Source organism: Drosophila guanche, unplaced genomic scaffold (assembly GCF_900245975.1).
Source record: "Drosophila guanche unplaced genomic scaffold, DGUA_6, whole genome shotgun sequence".
NCBI classification, from domain to species: domain Eukaryota; kingdom Metazoa; phylum Arthropoda; class Insecta; order Diptera; family Drosophilidae; genus Drosophila; species Drosophila guanche.
This window is the reverse complement of record NW_022995743.1, coordinates 4166386-4185826: the sequence shown is the minus strand read 5'-3', so window position 1 is coordinate 4185826 and position 19441 is coordinate 4166386. Positions and strand designations below refer to the sequence as shown.

At 48.7% G+C, this 19441-nt stretch overlaps 2 protein-coding genes across 2 annotated transcripts; one reads left to right on the top strand and one right to left on the bottom strand.

Moving 5' to 3' along the window:
* The first annotated feature begins 82 nt into the window (after positions 1–82).
* On the top strand, positions 83–19211 carry LOC117587466. The gene is made up of 8 exons (XM_034278195.1): positions 83–93; positions 9812–10139; positions 16698–16783; positions 16849–17098; positions 17155–17833; positions 17912–18045; positions 18110–18250; positions 18312–19211. Exons 2-8 carry the CDS (start codon positions 9829–9831, stop codon positions 18475–18477), a joined length of 1767 nt encoding a protein of 588 aa, XP_034134086.1. The 5' UTR covers positions 83–93; positions 9812–9828; the 3' UTR covers positions 18478–19211.
* LOC117587483 lies at positions 13212–15561 on the bottom strand. Its single transcript, XM_034278220.1, has 2 exons — positions 14614–15561; positions 13212–14557 (listed from the first exon to the last, which is right to left on the bottom strand). Exons 1-2 carry the CDS (start codon positions 15547–15549, stop codon positions 13346–13348), a joined length of 2148 nt encoding a protein of 715 aa, XP_034134111.1. The 5' UTR covers positions 15550–15561; the 3' UTR covers positions 13212–13345.
* Positions 19212–19441: the final 230 nt, after the last annotated feature.

Genomic DNA, 19441 nt, shown 5'->3' with positions numbered 1-19441 from the left:
AACGGATTATAAAGTAATTTAATGCTTTTTGTTGTCTATCCTGGCAAGTGCGGGGGGGGTGGGAACGTGAACAGCTACACTGCATAGATATATGTACATATATGTATATGTTTATGTAGATATGTATGTAAACTCAATAAAAACTTTTAATGTTTGTTGTTTGTCTCTCAATTTTGTTTGGCGCACGCATCACGCATACGCCCCGCTTCTTCTTTAATGAGTTGGCCAGGCTTTAGTGGCGGAGAAAAGCATTTTGGCCCTAATTAATGTCAACAGCGTCAGATGTGTGGCATTGCCCAATGCGTGTGGTGCTGGCCGTATCTTCCTCTGTGTGTGGATGATCATTTTGGCAACATGTTTATCCGGCCGAATGCCCATATATTAATGCCCACACGCACACACACACACACACACACATTCCGTTGGATTGTCACATTAATTATGTACGTTAAGCTGTCAACGTGGCCAATATTTTCGTAGCCTCTATGTCTATGTCCTGCTGCTTGTGTGTTTTCCTCCTCAAATTGTTTGCCATTTTTCTTGCCATCGATAAGAGCGTTCGTCTTGGCTTATCGCTCGCTTGTCTCTTGCTATTTGGCATCATATAGGGGGGATGCCTGCTGACAAGCAAATCGATTTGGCAATCGCTTTTATGTTGCAATCACGTTTCGCCTTGTTCTTCTCTTTTTGCCCATTCTTGTATAGTTTTTATGGTTTTTTGTTTCATATGCAGTGAAATTTTATGATTATTGCCAAAGCGACAAAAAAGTTTCGCCGCAAAAACTTTGCCAGCAGAGAGTGTGCCTGCCGATGGGAGGGAAGTGCCATCGTTGTCAGGATGGAGGCCACACTCCTCATGTCAGTGGAATTGTCATGCTCTGATGCCTTCGTTAGAAGAGCGTGGTCCGTGCTCCATCTGGCCTCCATTCACCCTCTCCCCATCCGTGAGAGATTCGTGTTGCATTGCACTTTGCTAAGTAGATGAGAATGACGACATCGCCGCCACGTCCGGAGTGCATGAAATTTATGCAAATGCACGGAATTTCTATGAAAATTGTTTTATTTCATCCATCTAGTCAAGACTCACGACACATCACACACGCACACGCACACGAACATGCACATAAAGCAGCGCTCGTGTCATTGTATTGTGCTTAAGCAAGAAATTACTCATACCACATGTTGTGCGCTGTCTCCGCTTCCTGCCTGCCTGCTCGTCCTCATCGTTTGTCGTCCCGTCAGTGTCCTGCTGTGTGTGTGCTTTATGCAAATTTTACCACTGTGCGCAACAATGTTATTAAAAAATGATAACAAGCCAAGGAAACAGCAGAAAAATGGCCACCAAAGGCATTTGTTTCAGAGCTCGTCTAGACTATTGACTATGGTGTAAAAATCGAAGCAGGCAAGCATTATTTATGGAGTTGTTCGAGTGGAGATGGTAAAACGATTTTATGGTGTGGTTTTTATTAGCTCTAATACAGTGAAAAGTGCACCAACTTTTATCGATCAGCCATTTAAGCAACAACAATAAATGGAAATGGTGGCAATGTAATAGTTCTCGCTAGTTTCTTAGCCCCAATGCCAGCATAGTTCGTATTCCATGGCTACTGGGAGCCAAAGACAACTGTCAGTTAGATGTTTGTTGCGGCTTGCCCCTTGTCAACTTTTTGCAGTGTTGTCTGCTCCAGTTGCTGTTTTTGTCATTTGCATGCGTTGCGAGGCAGTTGGAGAAGTAGGGAGAGCGTCACATCAGCTAGGAAATTATGCAGTGAAATATGTTGCCATAGCGCAAGAAAAACAAAAAAGAAACCAACGAAACACAGCACGATACACACACAAATATATCTACTTGCATAGCAGTATGCCCCATAAATATATGTATAAATGTGCATATTATTAAATGTATACCCGAGTATATCTGAGCAGCTGACAGACAGACAGACAGACAGACGAAGTGGCAGCAATGCCAACCAACCAACCAACCAACCAACATGCGGCCTGGCAGCTCCTACAATACCTTCACAGTTGCTCCTTTTGCCAGACAAAACCCCGACCTCAAGTCAGAGAGAGAGAGAAAGAGTCGAAGAAGCATGTTAGCAATGTAAAAGGCATGTCAGAAATTCCCAGCTTGCCTCTTCCCCCCAGCAGCATTTGTTTTGCATTTTGACTGGCAGGAATGTCAGAAATGGAGCATTTTGTACGGCGAAAACCATTAACCTTTCGAGCTGGACTGCGGTAAGTCTAGCAGCTCTCTCTCCCACTGATTAATTGAATCTCTCACTCGCATTATTCGCATTTAAATACTTGGAATATTGCAGACAATAAACTAGCAGAAATTCATTTAATTTGCAGTCCATGCAATTTGTAGTGCGCTTTTCCAGCCAACAACTTTGCTTTTATCGACATTTTGTTAGCTTTTTGGTTTGTGGTTTTGTGTCAGAGTGTAATTTGTCATTTGCCTGCCACTTCCGCTCTCACTGCTAACGCGTATATCCTTTTATTTTTTGCTGGCCAAGCGTTTAGTTTTTGACAATTTGGGCAACGGGTTGCCAGGGCTGCTAATTACAATGTGCAGCAGCAGCAGCAGCAGCAGCAGATAAAGATTTGCCTGATTTCTGACAGGCGTCAATGCCGCATATCAATGTGGGGGCCTGACTCGCAGCTGCCGCAGATTTGAGGCACACATGCATGCCCCTCATGCGTGTGAGCAATTTAACTACAACTTTATTGTTATTGTGAGCCATGTTGTCTGTAATTTTGTTGCTTAAATCCAATCCAATTAAGTGGCATGCGTAAGCCTTTCCGGCAAATGTCGACTGCGACGACACATTGCCTCGTTTAACCCATTAAATGTCGCACATACCGCACCAGCAAACAGAGACAGGAGAATGAGAATGCGACAGAGACAGAGACAGAGACAGAGCACCTTCGGGCGGAGGCAGATAGCAGAGCAAGCGAGAGACATGCCAGCAGCCAGAGCTGATAATTTCAATCAATTTTAAGCCAGAGACAAAGGGTGCACATCGGGCTAACCAATTTAGCCGTTTTGCAGTTGACTGCCTGCAATTACCAAGCTGAACATTCAATGGGAACTCGCTTCACTCCACAACGATGCGTTCAGCGCACAAACACAAAAAGTATAATGGAGAAAACTATTGTGGGGAAAATCTCTATAAAGGATAAAGTTGAGCGTGCCAGCTCGTAAGCTGGTAGCTCCAAAAGAATGCTCATCAAAGTTTTCATTTACAAATTGTAACTCAATTTCTTTACCTTGAATTCTATTTACATTTTCAAAATCATTTAGTTCCAGGGAACTAATTTTTTTGTTTGCTTTAATGAAAGGTTCTACCCAACTCAAAAGCCGCAGGACTACAGCCAATTAGTTGAGTCTCTCATGTGATAAACAGTTAGGCCAAAACTGAAAATAAAACCAATCGGAAATACGTTTTGCTGTGGCTGTGGCCTCGCTCCTTTTTGTTGACGCAGGGCGCGGACCCCCAGCGTTTTCGCTTTCGATCGTGCCTGAATGCTAAGAGCAGAGCACAGGCATAAAACATACAAGTAAAGGCAGTAACAAGTTGCAGAAGTAGTCGAATGGTAGGCACCCTCTAAAAAGAGACACAAAGCTTTCAAATCTATTTCTATGACATGCACAGAGCGTGGAGTTTGTTCATTTATCAACTCCAGAAACGATCATTAAGACAAATGGCCTGTCTATAAATACTTCCTTTGGCATACTTTGAGCATCAGTAAGAGCAAATCGAACATACCCTTTGGCTCTTCTTATGTGTTTGTGTGTGTTTTGGGCCAATTCTCGGTCACTTTGTTTTGATTCCGATTCCGATTCCGATTTCGATTCTGCGGGGCTATGTTTCTGTTCTGTTCTTGTAGGGTTTAGCTTTTATTGATTGTTTTTGTTGTTGCTGCTGCTGCTGCTGCTGCCTGCCTGCCGATGGCTTAATAACGTTATTTTTCTCTGGTCATTGTACTTTTAATGGTCAGAAGCGGCACAGGCAGCAGCACAGGCAGCAAACAAATCAAACACAGACGCCGTTTGCCTCTGGGGCGCTGTGCCTATTGCCAACATTCGCATCGATCATGATCATCGTGCCCCGAGGTTGTTGCTGCTGCTGCTGCTGCTGATGATGATGATGAACGTGGTCATGACAAAGGTTGTCCCTTTTTTAGTTGTTGCTGTTGTCGTGCTGGTTGCGTGGCAGCAACAACTTATCGACGAAGTTTCCTGGGACTCTGAATAAGGATGATGATGATGATGATGATGATGAGTTGGTGGTGCTGGCGCTGGCGCTGGCGGTGGCTCTTATAAACTTGAGCTTCTGGGTGGCGACGCATGACAGCTCGGACACACACAAACTCGACCATCGAAAGCTCTTTCATCGCATGACAAGCGGCCGAAGCGTTTAACACAAAAACAAAAAACAGCCAACAAGTTGAACAAAATCACGAGACACAAAAAAAAAAGCAACTGAAATTGTTTTATTCGTTTGTTTATACAAAAGAGAGCCGGCCAGCCACATGCAACAATCATTAGGGACAGATAAAACATATTTAACACTGAAATTCTACCATAAAAATCACTAATCATTGTGTGTCCAAGAACTTTGTTAATTAACAAGCAGAAAATACTGCGATTTTCCACGCGAACAAACTTGAATGGAACTCCCTTTCATCCGTGTACCTTGCAGCTCCCGATGCAACTTCCTTGTCGATTCATCATTAGCATAAGTAGCAATATTCTGTTGCACTCACAGCAAGGAAATCTCTTTTTATTTTTACACAATGGCCTCGGCTCTGCGCTACAGCAGCAAATGAACAATTTTTAATGAAAGTTTGCACTTGCTCAGCAAAGCGGAGAGGCAGAGGCAGAGGCAGACAGCCAGAGCCTAATGCAGCTTCTGTGTTGGCGTTGCGAGAAGATTTTCCGCTGCAATTTCCAACGGAATGGATTGCTTGCCAATAATCCGCTGCGACAGTTGGCAAAAATGCAATTAAAAAATTTTCACTTTGTCGCTGGCAAAAGGAGAAGATGGCCCGGCACCCATGCCACTCCATGCTCCATGCTCCGTGCTCCGTGCTCCTTCCTTCCTGACTTCTTCGTCTGCTCTTTGTCTGTGTGTGTCTGTGTGTGTGTGTGTGTTTCAGATGGCCTTTTCCGATTTTGTTTTGCGTAAGTTTGACAGCAGCAGCAATGGCAGCCAAGGACCTGCCCCTGGCCCCCTGACTGTAGCCAAGGAAAATTCTTTCATTTAATAAAATGCGTGCCAAGTTGACAATTTCCACTGAGCTGTTCCTTTAGTCGGCGAGGGAAGTGGCAGGGCATGGGATAAGCGGAGAGTTTTAAAGTTTTTGATTTTGCCAAAGCCACGCCCCATCCATCTGTCAACCCACAGCCACTGGAGGCAGCACAGGTGGGCGCAGACCCAGCTTTTGTCTTTGGCCTCTGCCTGTGCGGCCCGCGGCAAAGTTTTCGTTGCAAAAGGTGTTGTCATGTGCTAAAAACTGGAGAGGGTCTGGCCTGATAAGTCCGTGTTCTAGGGCTGCATTGAAGCTGCAGTGTTTGAGGATCGTAAATGACACGAGCTCTTGGGGCTGGTGTAGAGCAAAGAAGAGGCAAGAAGCTCTTATAGGTTGGCCCTGAGTGTGCGTCCCTAGTTGCTCCATTTGTGGATGCGTGTAAACAAATGATCTAGGCACGACGAAGACGAATGGAACAGAGAGGAGTCCTCAGTGCCTGGGACTGTGCCTGTGCCTGTGCCTGTGCCCCTGAGCGGCGCCCAAGTTCAAACGAAGCCAAAGCCACCGAAAAACATGTAAAAAGTCAGAGCGGGACCACACACACGCACACCTTGGATGCTGGCTGCTGGCTGCTGGCTGCTGGGACAGTGGCTCAGAGGCAAGAACAAAACAAAAACTCGGGCCACACTCCTCCTACCTGCCTCGTAGCTGCTCCCCCTCTCTGCCTCCCTGCTCCATCATCCTGACCGTATTGATTATTGTGATCTGCCGTGTGCCCTGCTCTGTGGGTAATTATGCAGTCAGGTGGGGAAGGAGGCAGGAGGCAGGAGGGCGCAGGAACAGTTGGGGGAGGTGGGGCCATGCTGCTGTCATTTATTTTAAACGATTCCTTTACACATGTCGGAGTCTGTCGCCGCCAACGTTGCCGCATTTATTTGTTGTTGTTTCTGTTCCTTTCTGATGCCTCTGGTGGTGGCTGGCTGCTGTTGGGTCTTGTGTTGCTGCTTCTGTCGCTTGACGATGGCATGCCAATCATTTCGCGTTGATGAAGTGTGAGTGTGGGGCAAAAATGTTGTACCAAATATGTTTTGTATGTGGATGGTGGTGGGTTAGGGGTGTTAAAGGGAGCCAGAAGGGGGTGCCAGTTGCCCGTTGCCCGTTGCCCGTTGATCGATTGGCTGTTGACTCCATCAGTTGAAAGGCGAATCGAAGTATTTTGTCAACATTTCGATTGCATTCAATTCGAATTCACTTCACAGTGGCTGTGGGGAATCATTGAGTACATTTAAATGCCTTAACTTAATGCAATTTCCCAAGTGTTTGTTTGCTTTTTAAACTAATTGCGAAAGCTGGAAGGTCCCAAATGATTTCTGTTTAAGTTTTGCCCGATTGCCTTTGGTTGTACCGATTGTACCCTTCGTGGAAACTTTCTCAAGGGTACTCGTACGTGGGGGGGGGAGCCTTGTTCTGTTACTCATTTGCAGTCAGCGGACTAACTGACTTGTTCCACCTCTTTGCCAATAATTAATTTGTTGAAAATGCAACGCCGTCTCGCTGGGCCACCATCAGAGCCGCCCCAATCAGAGACAGGACAGGGCCTTGCATTATGCATGAGCCTGGACCAGGGGACCTCAACCTGAACCTGGACATGGACCTGGCAAAGACCCCTTGAGTAATGCGCTTTGGGGGAGCCTCCAAGGTTGCCCCGCTGTCAACTGCTGATGTTTCTCTCTGGCACTGCCTTCCCCTTTCCCATTTCCCCTTTCCACTGCTGCTTCCAATTGGTTTCCCTTCTGTTGGCCGCCGCTGATTAAGTCACTAAAATTGTTTTCTGATTTTCTAACTAATTTGCCGTTAATTTGTTGCCTCGCTGCCGTCAGACGCAATTCACTTCCTTCCTGCCGCAGCGTGGCAATTTTGTTGCAGTTTTTTGTACGTTTTGAATTGTCAGAATTCTGGGAAAGCCCCCAGCAGACCCACACAAAGTTGCAGGCAGACGACAGGTGAACCCAGCGAAAGGTGGCGGCCGCTGGCCAGACAGGCGTCCACGAACAATTTATGAAACTCAGCAAAAATTTGACAATCTTTTTTGGGATTTTCGCTTTTGCGCTGACGTTGGCGCAGTTTTGTGGCTGGGAATTACGGCTGGGGGCTGGTCAGGCACTAGATTGAGACATAAATATGTAACAACAAATGTAAAATGTATAAGGCATGGTTTATGCGTCTGAGGGAATGTTTTAGGACAAATTTATATTTATGTTTGCCAGAAAATATAATAAATGTCAGCCAAATATATTCCACACTTCATACTAGAAACGGTTTTGGCTTCCCCCGTCTAAGCTCCGCATAAACTTAGATCAGATGTCGCAGCTCCAGCTCCAGCTTCAGCTACAAGATCGTTCGTGTCCCCCCTCTTCGCGCTTCTAATGTGCATTTGCCGTGTTGGCGGCAGCTCCGATTACATGGCGGTTGGCACTTTGGACGCTGCTCAGGGTGCAACGGCGGCAGATGGATGTGTGGCGCTCACTGCTTGCCACCGAAAGTCACGTGCCGCGCATTAAAATATAAAAAATCAACGCATTTCATGCTCTTCATCTGTTTCTGCGGCGACTTGTGCTGTTCTTGCTTTATTTTTCAATGAAATGAAAACGAAATTCAAAAATCAAAAAGCAAAAGAAAACAGAACAGAAACAAAAACAAAACCAAACACACACAGAAAAAGGAATAAAAGAGCGAAAGCGAAGGGGAAAAACAAAGGAAAGACAGCGGCAGGCAGGGGAGGACAGCCTCATCAATGAGAAGCGGGCCCAAAAGTACGAAAAGAAAACACAAAAAAAAACATTAATTAAGGCGCAAATATACATACAAACGCACATACATGTATGTATTTGTGCGTGGGGGAGAGACTTCGTGTCGTCTTCGTGCTTTATGGGGACTTCTTCTTCGCTTGCTGCGCTGCCACTGCTCTCTGTCGCTGCCTCTGCTGGCGTCGCTGCTCGGTGCCATGCTGACGCGCTATGCGCTCGGGCTTTTGGCTTTCTTTGCGCACGACTCTCGGGCATTTTGTGTTTGCACGTCAAGGAAGGCAGACGAGGCAAGCAGCAGCAGCAGCCCCAAAATCAGTGCCACTTCGTTTCCCTTACGTACGTTACGTATTGCGGAGAACGCGGAAAGCAGCAGTGAAAACACCCGGGAAACGTGTCGAGCCGTGTCGCGTGTGTTTGTGTGCCTGTCCGTCCGTCCAGTAAAAGTTTCCAAAAAGGAGCAGCAAAAACAGTGAACAAAAGTAGCACCACACTCCATTCCCGCACAACTATGCGTGCCACAACAAATCACAATTTATGAAAACAAAAAAGTGCTTTCCAAAAGTAAGAGTGTGTCCATGTGGTGTGCCTTCTGTGTGTGTGTGGTCGGCTAATTGCTCTTGCCTTTGCCCTAACCCCAGGCCAGCCCAGCCACAGGTGGCACAACCCCTATTCGGCGGCCTCCTGCTGCTGCTGCTGTGGCTGTTGCTGCATTCCATCCGCAGACCAATTGTTGCGGCACACGCAAATTTCGCAGAACGTTAATTGATTTTGGTGTGTGGCGTGCCACGGGCAGCGCCAGCGCCAGCAACCGAGTCAGAGCCAAAGGTCAGCGGGTAGCCGCAATTAGCAAATCTAACAGTTCCAAGAATCGATTTACTGCAGCCTCAAATTAATTGGGCGCCCCCAAAAAAACCCCAACAAAAACGTAAACCAAAAGAATGAAAAGAAAAAAATGCGAAGAGAAAAACCGAAAAGAGAAGACGGACGACGGACGAGAGACACAGCGCGTTCCTCCCCTTAAAAAACAACGCAATATTTTCCTTTTCTTTTTGGCAAATTTTGCGGCAAGCCAAAGAAGTTGTCGCCGCACAAAACGGCAAGTGGGAGAGGGGAGCAGGGGGTGCAGAGAGGAGCAGGCAGCAGGCAGCAGCAAAAGTGGGGGCAGACATCAGGCGACGTGTGTCAAAGGTTTGACAGGCCTTAATTGTGCAAAGAACAGCAGAGGGGGAGAGCCCAGCTCCAAGAAGGATTGCCTGAACTTTTGCCAGTCCCGAAAGAAGGAGAGCTGAAGGCCTCGGCTCATCGGATTAGTGCTAGAACAGTGCGTAATAATGGCTGGCAGATAGAACATGAAATTGTCAAGATATAAAGGAGAAGTTATCCCTTCCACAACTGAGGGAATACATTTTCCCACGCAGAGCTAAATCTCGAGCTCTTGCAGAGAGTAATTCAATCTTTGACATGCCTCAGCAGGTGTAACATAACCCATCACTGTCTTTGATCTTAGCCTTAGCAAAGTTTCCTTTTCTACTCCAGAAGTACTCTAGAATTATTGCATAAAGTTTGCAGAGCAATTTCCCCACAACACCTACCAAAACCCACACAGAACGCACACCAAATTAAAGTTTAAGCCAAAAGCCACAGCCAAGTTAAACCATAAGCAAAATTAAATCAAGGCAAAGCCTGAAGAGAGGAACTCATCGGTCCATAAACTATACAGAGAGAGAGAGAGAGAGAGAGAGAGAGAGAGCGAGTAAAGTCGTTAATGCTGGCCAGGATGCCAGGACTCGTGCTGCTGTTGATGCTGCTGCTCAGCGGTTCGCTGCTGGCGGAGATCTCCCACTCACCGCTGGCCAGCAATCGAATCATCATGGGTCCAGCCGGGCAGCTGCCATCACCAGTGCACCCAATGCCACCCATGGCAGTGCCAACATCGACAACGACGACGACGACGACGACGGCTCGCTGTCAGAAGCTGCAGCGTTACCGCAAAATGCTGAAGGACATCGACGACGTGGAGGACCTGTATGTGGATGTGCCCGTGCACATTGCCCTGGAGGGGCGGCAAAGGAAGCGGTGAGTAGAGCGGGGCTAGAGGTCCTGTGTCTAATATGGCTAAGTGCGATGGCGACGCCGCCTGCCACACAAATCAAATTATGGCCAAACAAACACGAAAAGATGTCCAACGCCAAACTTGTGGGGCGCCTCAAAGGAAAAAGCGGGACAGCAAAAAATAATTTATAACCACGACGTGTGGCTGGCCAAACAAACAAAAAAATAACAAAAAACCAAAGCCAAAGCCAAAGCCTAGAGCCAGATTTTGTTTTTTTTTTACAGTTGCCCATATAAGTACGTGCACACATGGCCATGTGTCTGTCTGTCTGCCGCTTCTGCTGCTTCTTGTGCGGCTTTTTGTGGGCCTTACAGCTGCTGCCACATATAGTGGCGCACACTGGGATTGCGATTCCATGAATATTTTTGGGCTGCATTTGGCAAATTCTCACTTCAAGTCACTCAGTAGAGGCTGCAGTCTGTTGGCAACGCGAGTAAAAAGAATTATTTCCCTCATTGCAATGCAATCAGAAGCCCCTAAGTGCCCCACTGGTGCCACACCACTGTGCCACTTCAGCGTAACACGTGGCGAATGAGCAATGTTCTTTTTTCCCAAGTTTCATTGCCATGACGGGCACTGGGAGTTGGGCCTGCTGCTGGGCCTAGCCCGTCACGTTTTCGCTTAGGCAGGCCTGGCCAGGGATTTTCATTTCCATCATCTCCAATGGACGTGCACACCGTTCGACGGGGAGCCAGCAGCGTCTTATGGCTCCTCGCATAACATTCGATCATTTCCCAGAGTGCTCTAGCAAACATTCAAATTAATGTCGTGGTTTGTCGCCATCTCCTTTTTCGGGGTCCATTGCTACGTTCCATTTTCTGTGGTGTTGTGTGGCTGCAGGTACTTTGCTCTGTTAGAGTCGCGCGACTCCCGGCGAGTGCTCCAATTGCGACTCCCGACTGCCTATCCAGTAGCCAGCTTCAGCCCGAGTCAGTGTCAGACTTTGAGTACGTGATGTTCGTCTCGAGTTTAGCCAGTTTTGGTGGAGCGTGTGAAAAGGAGTGCGAGTCGCCAGAGAGCAGTCGCGAGCGCAGTTTATGGCGCGTGCAGTCATTAAGAGTTTTGCTAGAATCAGCAACGATCCGCCTGCCAGTGCATGTCCCATCGCCATAGGCATATCCTGCCTGCCTGCCTTCACTCTGTGGCCTGCCAATCAACTGCCAGAGCCGTTAATATTTTTGCGCAAACAAATCATAAATATTAATTTAACGACTTAATTCGACGGCACAATTCCAATTCCTCGATTCCCAATTCGATCATTCGAATCGTACCAAAACCACCACAGAAACAGCCACAGCGGCCACCTGTAGCAGCCGCCGCTCGCTCTCCCGTTGTGGCCACCGTGTCGACTATGGGTTACCCCTTTGGCACAAGTCACCAGTTAGCTGCTGCACTCGAATATGCCCCCCTGTCTGCCTGCTGCTCTACAGGATATCAAAACAAATATTCTGTTAATACATATGCTGCATGTGGATGTTGTTGTTGTGTGTGTTGTGTCGTTTGTTGCATTTTTATGTGCGCCGCAGGCTCAAGAGATGTAAACAACTTTTATTGCACTGTCCACTCCCACACAGCTCCCCCTTGTGGCTGCCTGGCCTGCTTTATGGCGTGAAACTATTTATTTGTAAGCGTATCGAAGGAGCCACCAGCAGCAGCGACCATGGCAAACAATTTGCAATGAAAAGTTGTGCATAATTCTTTGTTTTTCTCTTTTGAGTGCGTAAAAACATCATCATCATCGACAGTAAACAGTCATCGGCATCGTCATCGTCATCGTCATCATTCAGAGCAACAGAAAACATCTCCTATAGTGGGTATACCTTTTAGCATAGTAAAGTATTTATAGCACTGGCCACAGTACGAAAATACACGGGGCAGCAGACAGAAACAGAAACAGAAATTGGAATCAGAATCAGCATCAGCATCAGCATCAGAACCAAAGCGAACCGCGATGCACGACGGAACAGACACAGGGGCGTCGCAATGCGTCGCTCAATTTGGGTCCGAGTGCTCTTAGTCAGACACTGAGGCACATATGTAGTTAGATGAGTTAGATGGAGGCAGTAGTGCGGCATAGTTCAATAGTCTACCGGGGCCCAAGAGTGCCACTAAGTGCGCCCATTTCGGTGTGAGTAATTGAGTTTTGTGTCTGCCTGTGTGTGGACATTGGGCATTGTTGTGGGTCTGAATCATTCAGCGGCATAATAGAGATATCAAATAATGTGCCCACTACCCTCAAAACAGGACTCCAAGTGAAATGTGAGCTTTATTTACATCAAAGTCTAGTTTATGCATTTGGAATGCCACATTTTAAAAGGCCATTCCAAAGAATTTCCCCCACACAACGATAACAGATTTATAGCATCTCTTTCTCCACCATTTATTATAGATTTAATTCGAATTTGCAAAGTAATTTTCCAATTTGAACACAAGCTCTCTGCTGCTCAAAACATTTGCCTGCATGTGTGAGGCGAGTTGGAGTAATTCTTATTTTCATATCGAAACTTTTTCAATCCGATAACAGTCGCGGACATTTGTTTTGGATGCTGTGACGTTCTTTATAGACTGTGCTGGCAATCAGCGCGATGTGCTACTTATAGGAATGTCTCCCTAACGTCTTGTACTTTATCTCTGTTTTCGGTTTTTGGAGTATTTTTTCCCGCTGATGCTTTCTGGGTGTTTTCCCTAGCTGAAGCTGAAGCTGAATGCTGATTGTCAATTTGCGGAAAGTGGAAGGTGGAGGGTGCCAGGGGGGGGGGTGCTGCTCCCCTCTTCGACTGCCTGCCTGCATCTGCTTTTGTTGCTGTTCACTTTTGTTGCCTTCGCCGCTTGTGATAGTTGCAAAAATAGAATTTTGTCTCTGATTTTAAGTATTTCGCGTGAAAAGTAACAGAACAAGCAGACCCAGGCCAGACCGAGCCAGAGACCAGACACGAGACACGAGACACAGAAGCAGACCAAAGACCAGACCAGACCAGACCAGACCAGACGACGCAAACGACAGAAGACAAGGAAGACCACGTTGGGGTTGTCTCTCAATTGCAAATTTATGGGAATTGAGTCAATTTTTATCGCTAGCTACTCGGAGTTTGCTTTAGTTTTTCCTTCTGGATTGTTTGTCTATCCAAAGCCAAAGACAAAGCCAAAGCCAAAGCCAATCCCCCAATCTCTAGAGAACTTTGCGTCGTTTCACTGGCGTAAATCGTATGACTGGAGCCACTTGAACTTGACGCTCCCACTGGCTCCTTCCACGCAGCCTTCCTGCGTCCTTCGGCCTCTTCCTGCGAGTGCGAGTGGCAGTCTGCTGCTGCTTAACCTGCAGCCTGCACGGCCAATAGCGAATCATTAACTCACCCAGAAAGGCCACAGAGGAGCAGAGCACACCCACGCCGAGAATGCCAAAGGGTCCCTTCAGGTGCTCCGTGGTGAGGACAATGGCATTCTCGGCAAACTGCGGCCGCATCTTGGCAATGCGATTCAGATAGGTGTTGTTGTAGCGAAAGTCTGCATCAATCTTTTGGAATATGCCCACGTCCCGCATGGAGCGGATGATGCTGTTCATCTCGTAGAGAAAGGGGAAGCCCGCCTTCATGATCATCTGCACGGGACTGGTGAAGAAGTTCTGCGGAAAGGCGAAGATGTCGTCGGCCAGGGGACTCTGCAGTGTGTACATGCGATTGCTGAGGATGCAGCGTTGTCCCAACTTGACGGCCAGCAGGTTGTCCGTCTTGGGTATGAACTCTGGCGAGACGTTGTACGAATTGAAGACCCACATGTCGTCCTCGTTCTCGAACCAATCGCGGCTCTCCTCGTGCCCGCCAAAGGGTATGCCAGCGGCCATTACCTCCGTGAGTTCGTCCAGCTGATGCAGATAGCCGGGATCCTGGAAGGTGGCTATCATCTTGGACGAGTACGTCGCCACCACGTTCAGGCCGTACAGCGTGAGGGCCATGAAGAAGAGGCGCGTGGACTGGCAGACGGGCCGCTCCTGCACGGCCACCGAGATGGACACCGCCAGCGCGTTGATGGCCGTCAAACTGATTTGCTGGAAGTAGTCCGGCTCCGGCAGCAGGCTGACCAGCACGAACCAAAACAGCCAGCTGATCAGCAGCACCACAATGAAGCCGATCCAGGTGCTTGGCTCGAAGATGCCCACCATGGCCTGCCAGGCGGGCCGGCGATCGGCCACCTTGATGTAGAAGGTGTGTGCGTCCTGCAGGTAGCAGTCGGAGCCCCAGAAGAAATCGGCCACCTCATTATCCGGATAGTAGCCGCCTATGACAAAGTCACACTCGCCATCTGTGAGCTTGCCCAGCAGACCGTTCCAGTTGCCCGAACTGTCCATTTCCCCGCGTGACTCCAAGCTGCACGTTTGATTGATCTGCGGACGGAGGGAAGCGTGAATATAATTTAGAGCTGAGGGCGCCGAGTGCTCACCGTGAACTGCAAACGGTTGCGCATGAAGCCCAGGATCCTCATCTCGATGCCCAGAATGCAGTCAGCCTCCACGAACGGAGCCGAGATCGAAGCGCACACGAAGAAGGTGCAGTTCTTGGGACTGAAGCCAGAGATGTAGTCCGTCATGGCAGTGTACACGGCTTTGGGGCTGGGAAAGAGCCGCCCGTCGTGGCACTGGCCCACGCTCTGCACACTGAGAATGCGGCAGTCCACGTTGCTGTAGTAATCGTTCACCAGCAGATTGTAGTCCAACGCGGAGTCGGCGTATATCAGCGCCACACGGTGCACGTAGAAGCTGCTCATCAGCTCGCTGAAGATCTGGGAGGCCACGCGCAAGGGTCGATTGTGCACTTGGGGATTGTGGAAGAGCACCAGGAAGCGGGCGCCCGGATTCCACGAGCGCTTTCGACTCACATAGCGACTCATGAGGCTGAGCAGCCGCTCGACGGTGTCCACAATGATCACATAATTGTCGGCCAGCAGCAGCTCCCCGAAGTTCTTGTTCCTCTCTTTGCTCCTCATGTCCTCATGATCGGAGATGACGCGCAGCTGAAAGAGCTCCGAGCGGTGCGGTTCCCCAGCCCGGGCGACCGCCTCATTGATGAGCTTGTGGAAACCCTCCTGGATCTGATCCGCGGGCATGGACAGGTTGAAGGAGTTCGTCAGCATGAGGTTGTAGGAGCGGGTGAAGCGTTCCCGCGGATTCCGAAAGAAGAAGATTTGCGCAAAGCTGTCCAGGCAGTCCACGCCCGCACGCCAGGTCTCGGGGCCCAGATCCTTGGCGGGCAGCATATAGATCACCGTGTTGGCTGTGTCATTGGCGGGATTCACGATGCCATAGACGAGGAGTAACCGTTGAAGCAGCAGCAGCAGCAGCAGCAGCAGGCGGCTCGCACTCTGGTAATTTGACCACATTTTGTCTGTCACGCTGAACGATGGGAAGTCAACTGTGTCTGACTCCTGCGCGCTGCATGTGATGTGCCGCACACCCTACACACGAATGGGGCGGCATATATCCTGAGTCATCTGCCCTGGGGCCAACTCCCGCAGACAATTTCGATTTGGGGTCCATTAAATCATTTCACAACGAGCCCGAGCGCATTCAACTTTCGTCTTTGGCTGATGTTTGCCTTTTATATAATTGACTGCTGTCATCAGTTGGCCGCCAACAAGGATACTGCCACAGTGGCAGTGGCAGTGGCAGTGGCAGAGGCAAACAATTGCAATTGCAACATGCGAGGCTTAAATTAAAGCAAATATTGGCTCAGTCGCGTCGGCGCCCAGGCCCGAATGCATTAAAACACTCCATCACTCTGCCCGAGAACCTTTTGGCAGGCCAGCCAAAAACGGACACACAGACACACAGACACACATAAACCATCCACGGACATGGACATGCACATGAACATCCTTTTGGTGCGGGGGCGACGTTGCCCGGAAGTAGCTGGTCATAAAAATAAAAACTCGAGATGGCCCCGCCGGCCATCAGCCAAGTCAATGAGTCATTTGCTGCAATGGCCAATAGCTATCCGCACTCCATCTCCATCTCCATCTCCATCTCCATCTACACTCATCTGCCGTTCCGTATCCTGCAGCATCCTTGACTGCCCATCCGTGTGGGTGTTTCGGACAGCGCAGCACATTTGTCTCTGCCATTTGTCATTAGAAAAACTGATCGTAAATATCTCATTTAATTACAATGCAGCAGCACATGCCATCAGGCAAGCAGACTCGTACTTGGACTCGCACAATCTTTGGCTGCAACAATGTTGCGCCAGCAGCAACCAGGCAAATGGAAGTCGCGGCTTGGATGCTCTTTAGCTTCCCTTTGCCTGTGGATTGAAGCTGCCCTCCAAGCTGTTCCGCAAGCTTGCTCCTCTTCTGGTTAGGGTACAACCTAGCCCCAAACCCGCTGACTCATTTGGTTCACTTGGGACACGAGGCCTGTCCTTCTGTCAGAACAAATTGCGTGTGATAATTTAGTGTCATCATTTTTGACACAGGGCGTTAACAGCTCACTTAGTCCAACCCTTTTTCAACTTCTCGCCTCACTCTTCCTGCAGTTTTGTGCTGAACCTGAACGTCTCAACGCCGCTGACGATTCTCTTTTCGGTGACCGTGGGCCGCAAGATGTACTACAATCAGACAGGTAAGCGCTCTGCCACAAGAACCTCATCATCATCATCGTTATTGTGATCATCAAACGATTGGCAGCGAATGTACTGCGACCAGCGGCCGTTCCACCTGGCCCTGGCATTGCTGTGGGGAGTCTGGTGCTGCCCTGCGCCCTGCCCGGCCAGTACGATCTCTTTGTGCAGGCGCGACAGGCCGGCGCCCTGAAGGTGGACGCCCTGGCCGAGCATCCGCAGCAGGCCTGGCCGCTGCTCAACGAAACGCATCGCATCCACATTCGCAGCCACAATCGTGTGCGGAAGCGTCAAATGGTTGTCAAATGGGATCGCAGGTGAGTGTGGGGACACAGAAGTAAGACACAGCTCTAAGCCCTCTTGCCCTTTGCAGCAAATTCGATTACCATGCGATGCACTATTGTCTGGTCATTCAGCGCATGGTTAGCTCGCCCTTTCGCAATCCCTTTGCCAACTTCTGCCAGGCTGTTGGCGCTTATGTGGAGCAAAATCATCCAAAAGCCACGGGCTGCTACAGCGCTGGCAGTCCCTTGGATCTGGTCTGGGCCACGCCACCGAAGCGCGAGCGTCGCCTGAATCCTCGCCACAATCTGCACATTGTGTGCACGGGGAAGCGACGCCAGCAGGTGCTCCGCCGTCTGCTGCCCAAGAGCAGCTACCAGCTGGATCTCTACGGTGTGCACCAGAGTCGCCAGAACCTCACGATGCTGCTGAGCAGCAGCCAGGTGAGCTTCAATCGCACTCAGCCCATGGCCCTACGCCAGCAGTCGCTCAATCTGCTGAAGATCGGGGGCCAGCATGGCATGCAGGTGTACAGCTTCAAGGTGCCGCAGACGGAGCCGCCACCGACCTACATGCGGCATCTGTTTCTGCCCTGCTCGGGCAGCGAGATTCGCGTGAATTTGCTCCGCCAGCGCAATGAGGTGATCCGTTCGGATGCCTTCTACCGGCCCACGTATCTGCGGCAGGACGGGGTCCAGCCCGGCGAACGCTACTTGATGCGCTTCGAGCCCAGCAACGAGGATGAGGCGGTGCGTGCCCAGAAAGTGTTGGTGAGTGGGATGGAATGAAGTGAGTGAACCTTTACGAAGGTTCCCGGACTAAGCGAGGATTCTCCTTACCTCCTGCAGGTGGCTGTGAGCAGCGAGCATTTGTTCCGTGATCTGCCGGAGCTGCCGCTGAACATCAGCGTCTTCAATGTGCGTACGAGATGCAATCGAGCGACCATAGCCTGGAATGGCTCACCCGATGAGCGGGAACTCAGGTAAGCTCTCGAAACTGGCCAGTACACAGCCTCTACTGTAGCGTTTGCTCTTCCCCTTTTGCAGCTACTGCATCATTGTGTTCAATCTGCCGCAGCGCAATCGCAGCGTTGTGGATTCCACCAACTATTGCATGGACTTTGTGCCCAAACAGGTGATGCAGTACAAGAACTTCCAGTGGATGACCTGCCGAGAGCGACAGCAAAGGTAGGTCAGAGAATCCCTTGATATTTCAGCTCTTCTCAAGCCTTTCCCTATCCTTTTGCAGCTCCGACAACATTGAGACAGAGACCATTCTTAATCTAATGCCCGGCTCCAGCTATTTGGTTTATGTGACGGCAAATCTGAGCATGGGCAAGCCGCTGCCCTATCAGACGCTCACGCTGCACATGTCCAGCCAGTGTCTGGATGGATCCCACGAGACATACTACTAGCTGCAGGACACTAAAAAGGCTTCGCTGCACTTTCAACAGCAAATACCACAACAAACAAGCAAAAAGCAGGAAACTATCCGTCGTTGTAAAGCTACCTAATATCGAATAATCTATCCAACTATCCTACACAAGTACTCTCCACCACTATGCTGGTTAAAAGACTCTAAACTCTAAACTCTAAACTCTAACCATACAAATACAATACTTTATTCTACACTTATCGATGTTCGTGGCAAATGTTTGTGTGCGAGCGATTGGCAGCTTCTGAGACTGCCTCTGTGTGAGTATCTGTGTGTGTCTGTGCGCGTGTGTCTGTGTTTTTTGCCAACAGATTCCAAGTATTTGCGAGTGCTTAGTTTTGTAATTTTCGATTGTAGCTAGCCATAAATGTTTGTATAAAATGTTTCCTTTGTCCTGCCTTTTGCCCGCCTGCCTGCCTGCCTGCTTAGGTTTAGCACTCTTCAGAATAAGTTTTACTCTTAGGTTTCGTTTTCCCCTAGGCTTTTGCTGTTAAGTTTCAACTGCAATCAAAGAATCCTTGTATAATTTTTTTAGCTAAGCATAATTATATAGATAATATCTTTACCATACACCATATATGAATGTACGTTGTATTTTTTGAAGCTGAACTTGTGCAACTTGAGGTGGACAATAACAAAAACAAAACATGTGCTATATATGGATGGATACACAATCCAAGAAAATGTCGCAAAATAAATATGAAATCAAAGCTATATCAACAATGTTTTACTTGAGTTATTTAAGGCTGATGTGGGACTGTTTTCATGGCCAAAGGTTGAGTGATTTTACTCGTGTTTGCTTTACTATTATGCTGCCCCCAGCTGTACATTCATTTGATAAGTTTTCTGCTATCATCATTCATCCATTCTGATGTGCAACGAGCGGCGAACACTTATGACAACCGATAGCTATCTGGCACGAAGCGATAATAGCTGGCAATCGG

What these genes read in the sequence shown, in the direction of transcription:
- LOC117587466 (XM_034278195.1), top strand. Translation starts at nt 9,829, where the DNA reads ATGCTGGCCAGGATGCCAGGACTCGTGCTGCTGTTGATGCTGCTGCTC. An exon ending in GTTGTCAAATGGGATCGCAG is followed by an intron (nt 17,099 to 17,154) that starts GTGAGTGTGGGG and finishes TGCCCTTTGCAG; the next exon opens with CAAATTCGATTACCATGCGA. An exon ending in TGCGTGCCCAGAAAGTGTTG is followed by an intron (nt 17,834 to 17,911) that starts GTGAGTGGGATG and finishes TACCTCCTGCAG; the next exon opens with GTGGCTGTGAGCAGCGAGCA.
- LOC117587483 (XM_034278220.1), bottom strand. Translation starts at nt 15,549, where the DNA reads ATGTGGTCAAATTACCAGAGTGCGAGCCGCCTGCTGCTGCTGCTGCTG. An exon ending in GCAACCGTTTGCAGTTCACG is followed by an intron (nt 14,558 to 14,613) that starts GTGAGCACTCGG and finishes CTCCGTCCGCAG; the next exon opens with ATCAATCAAACGTGCAGCTT.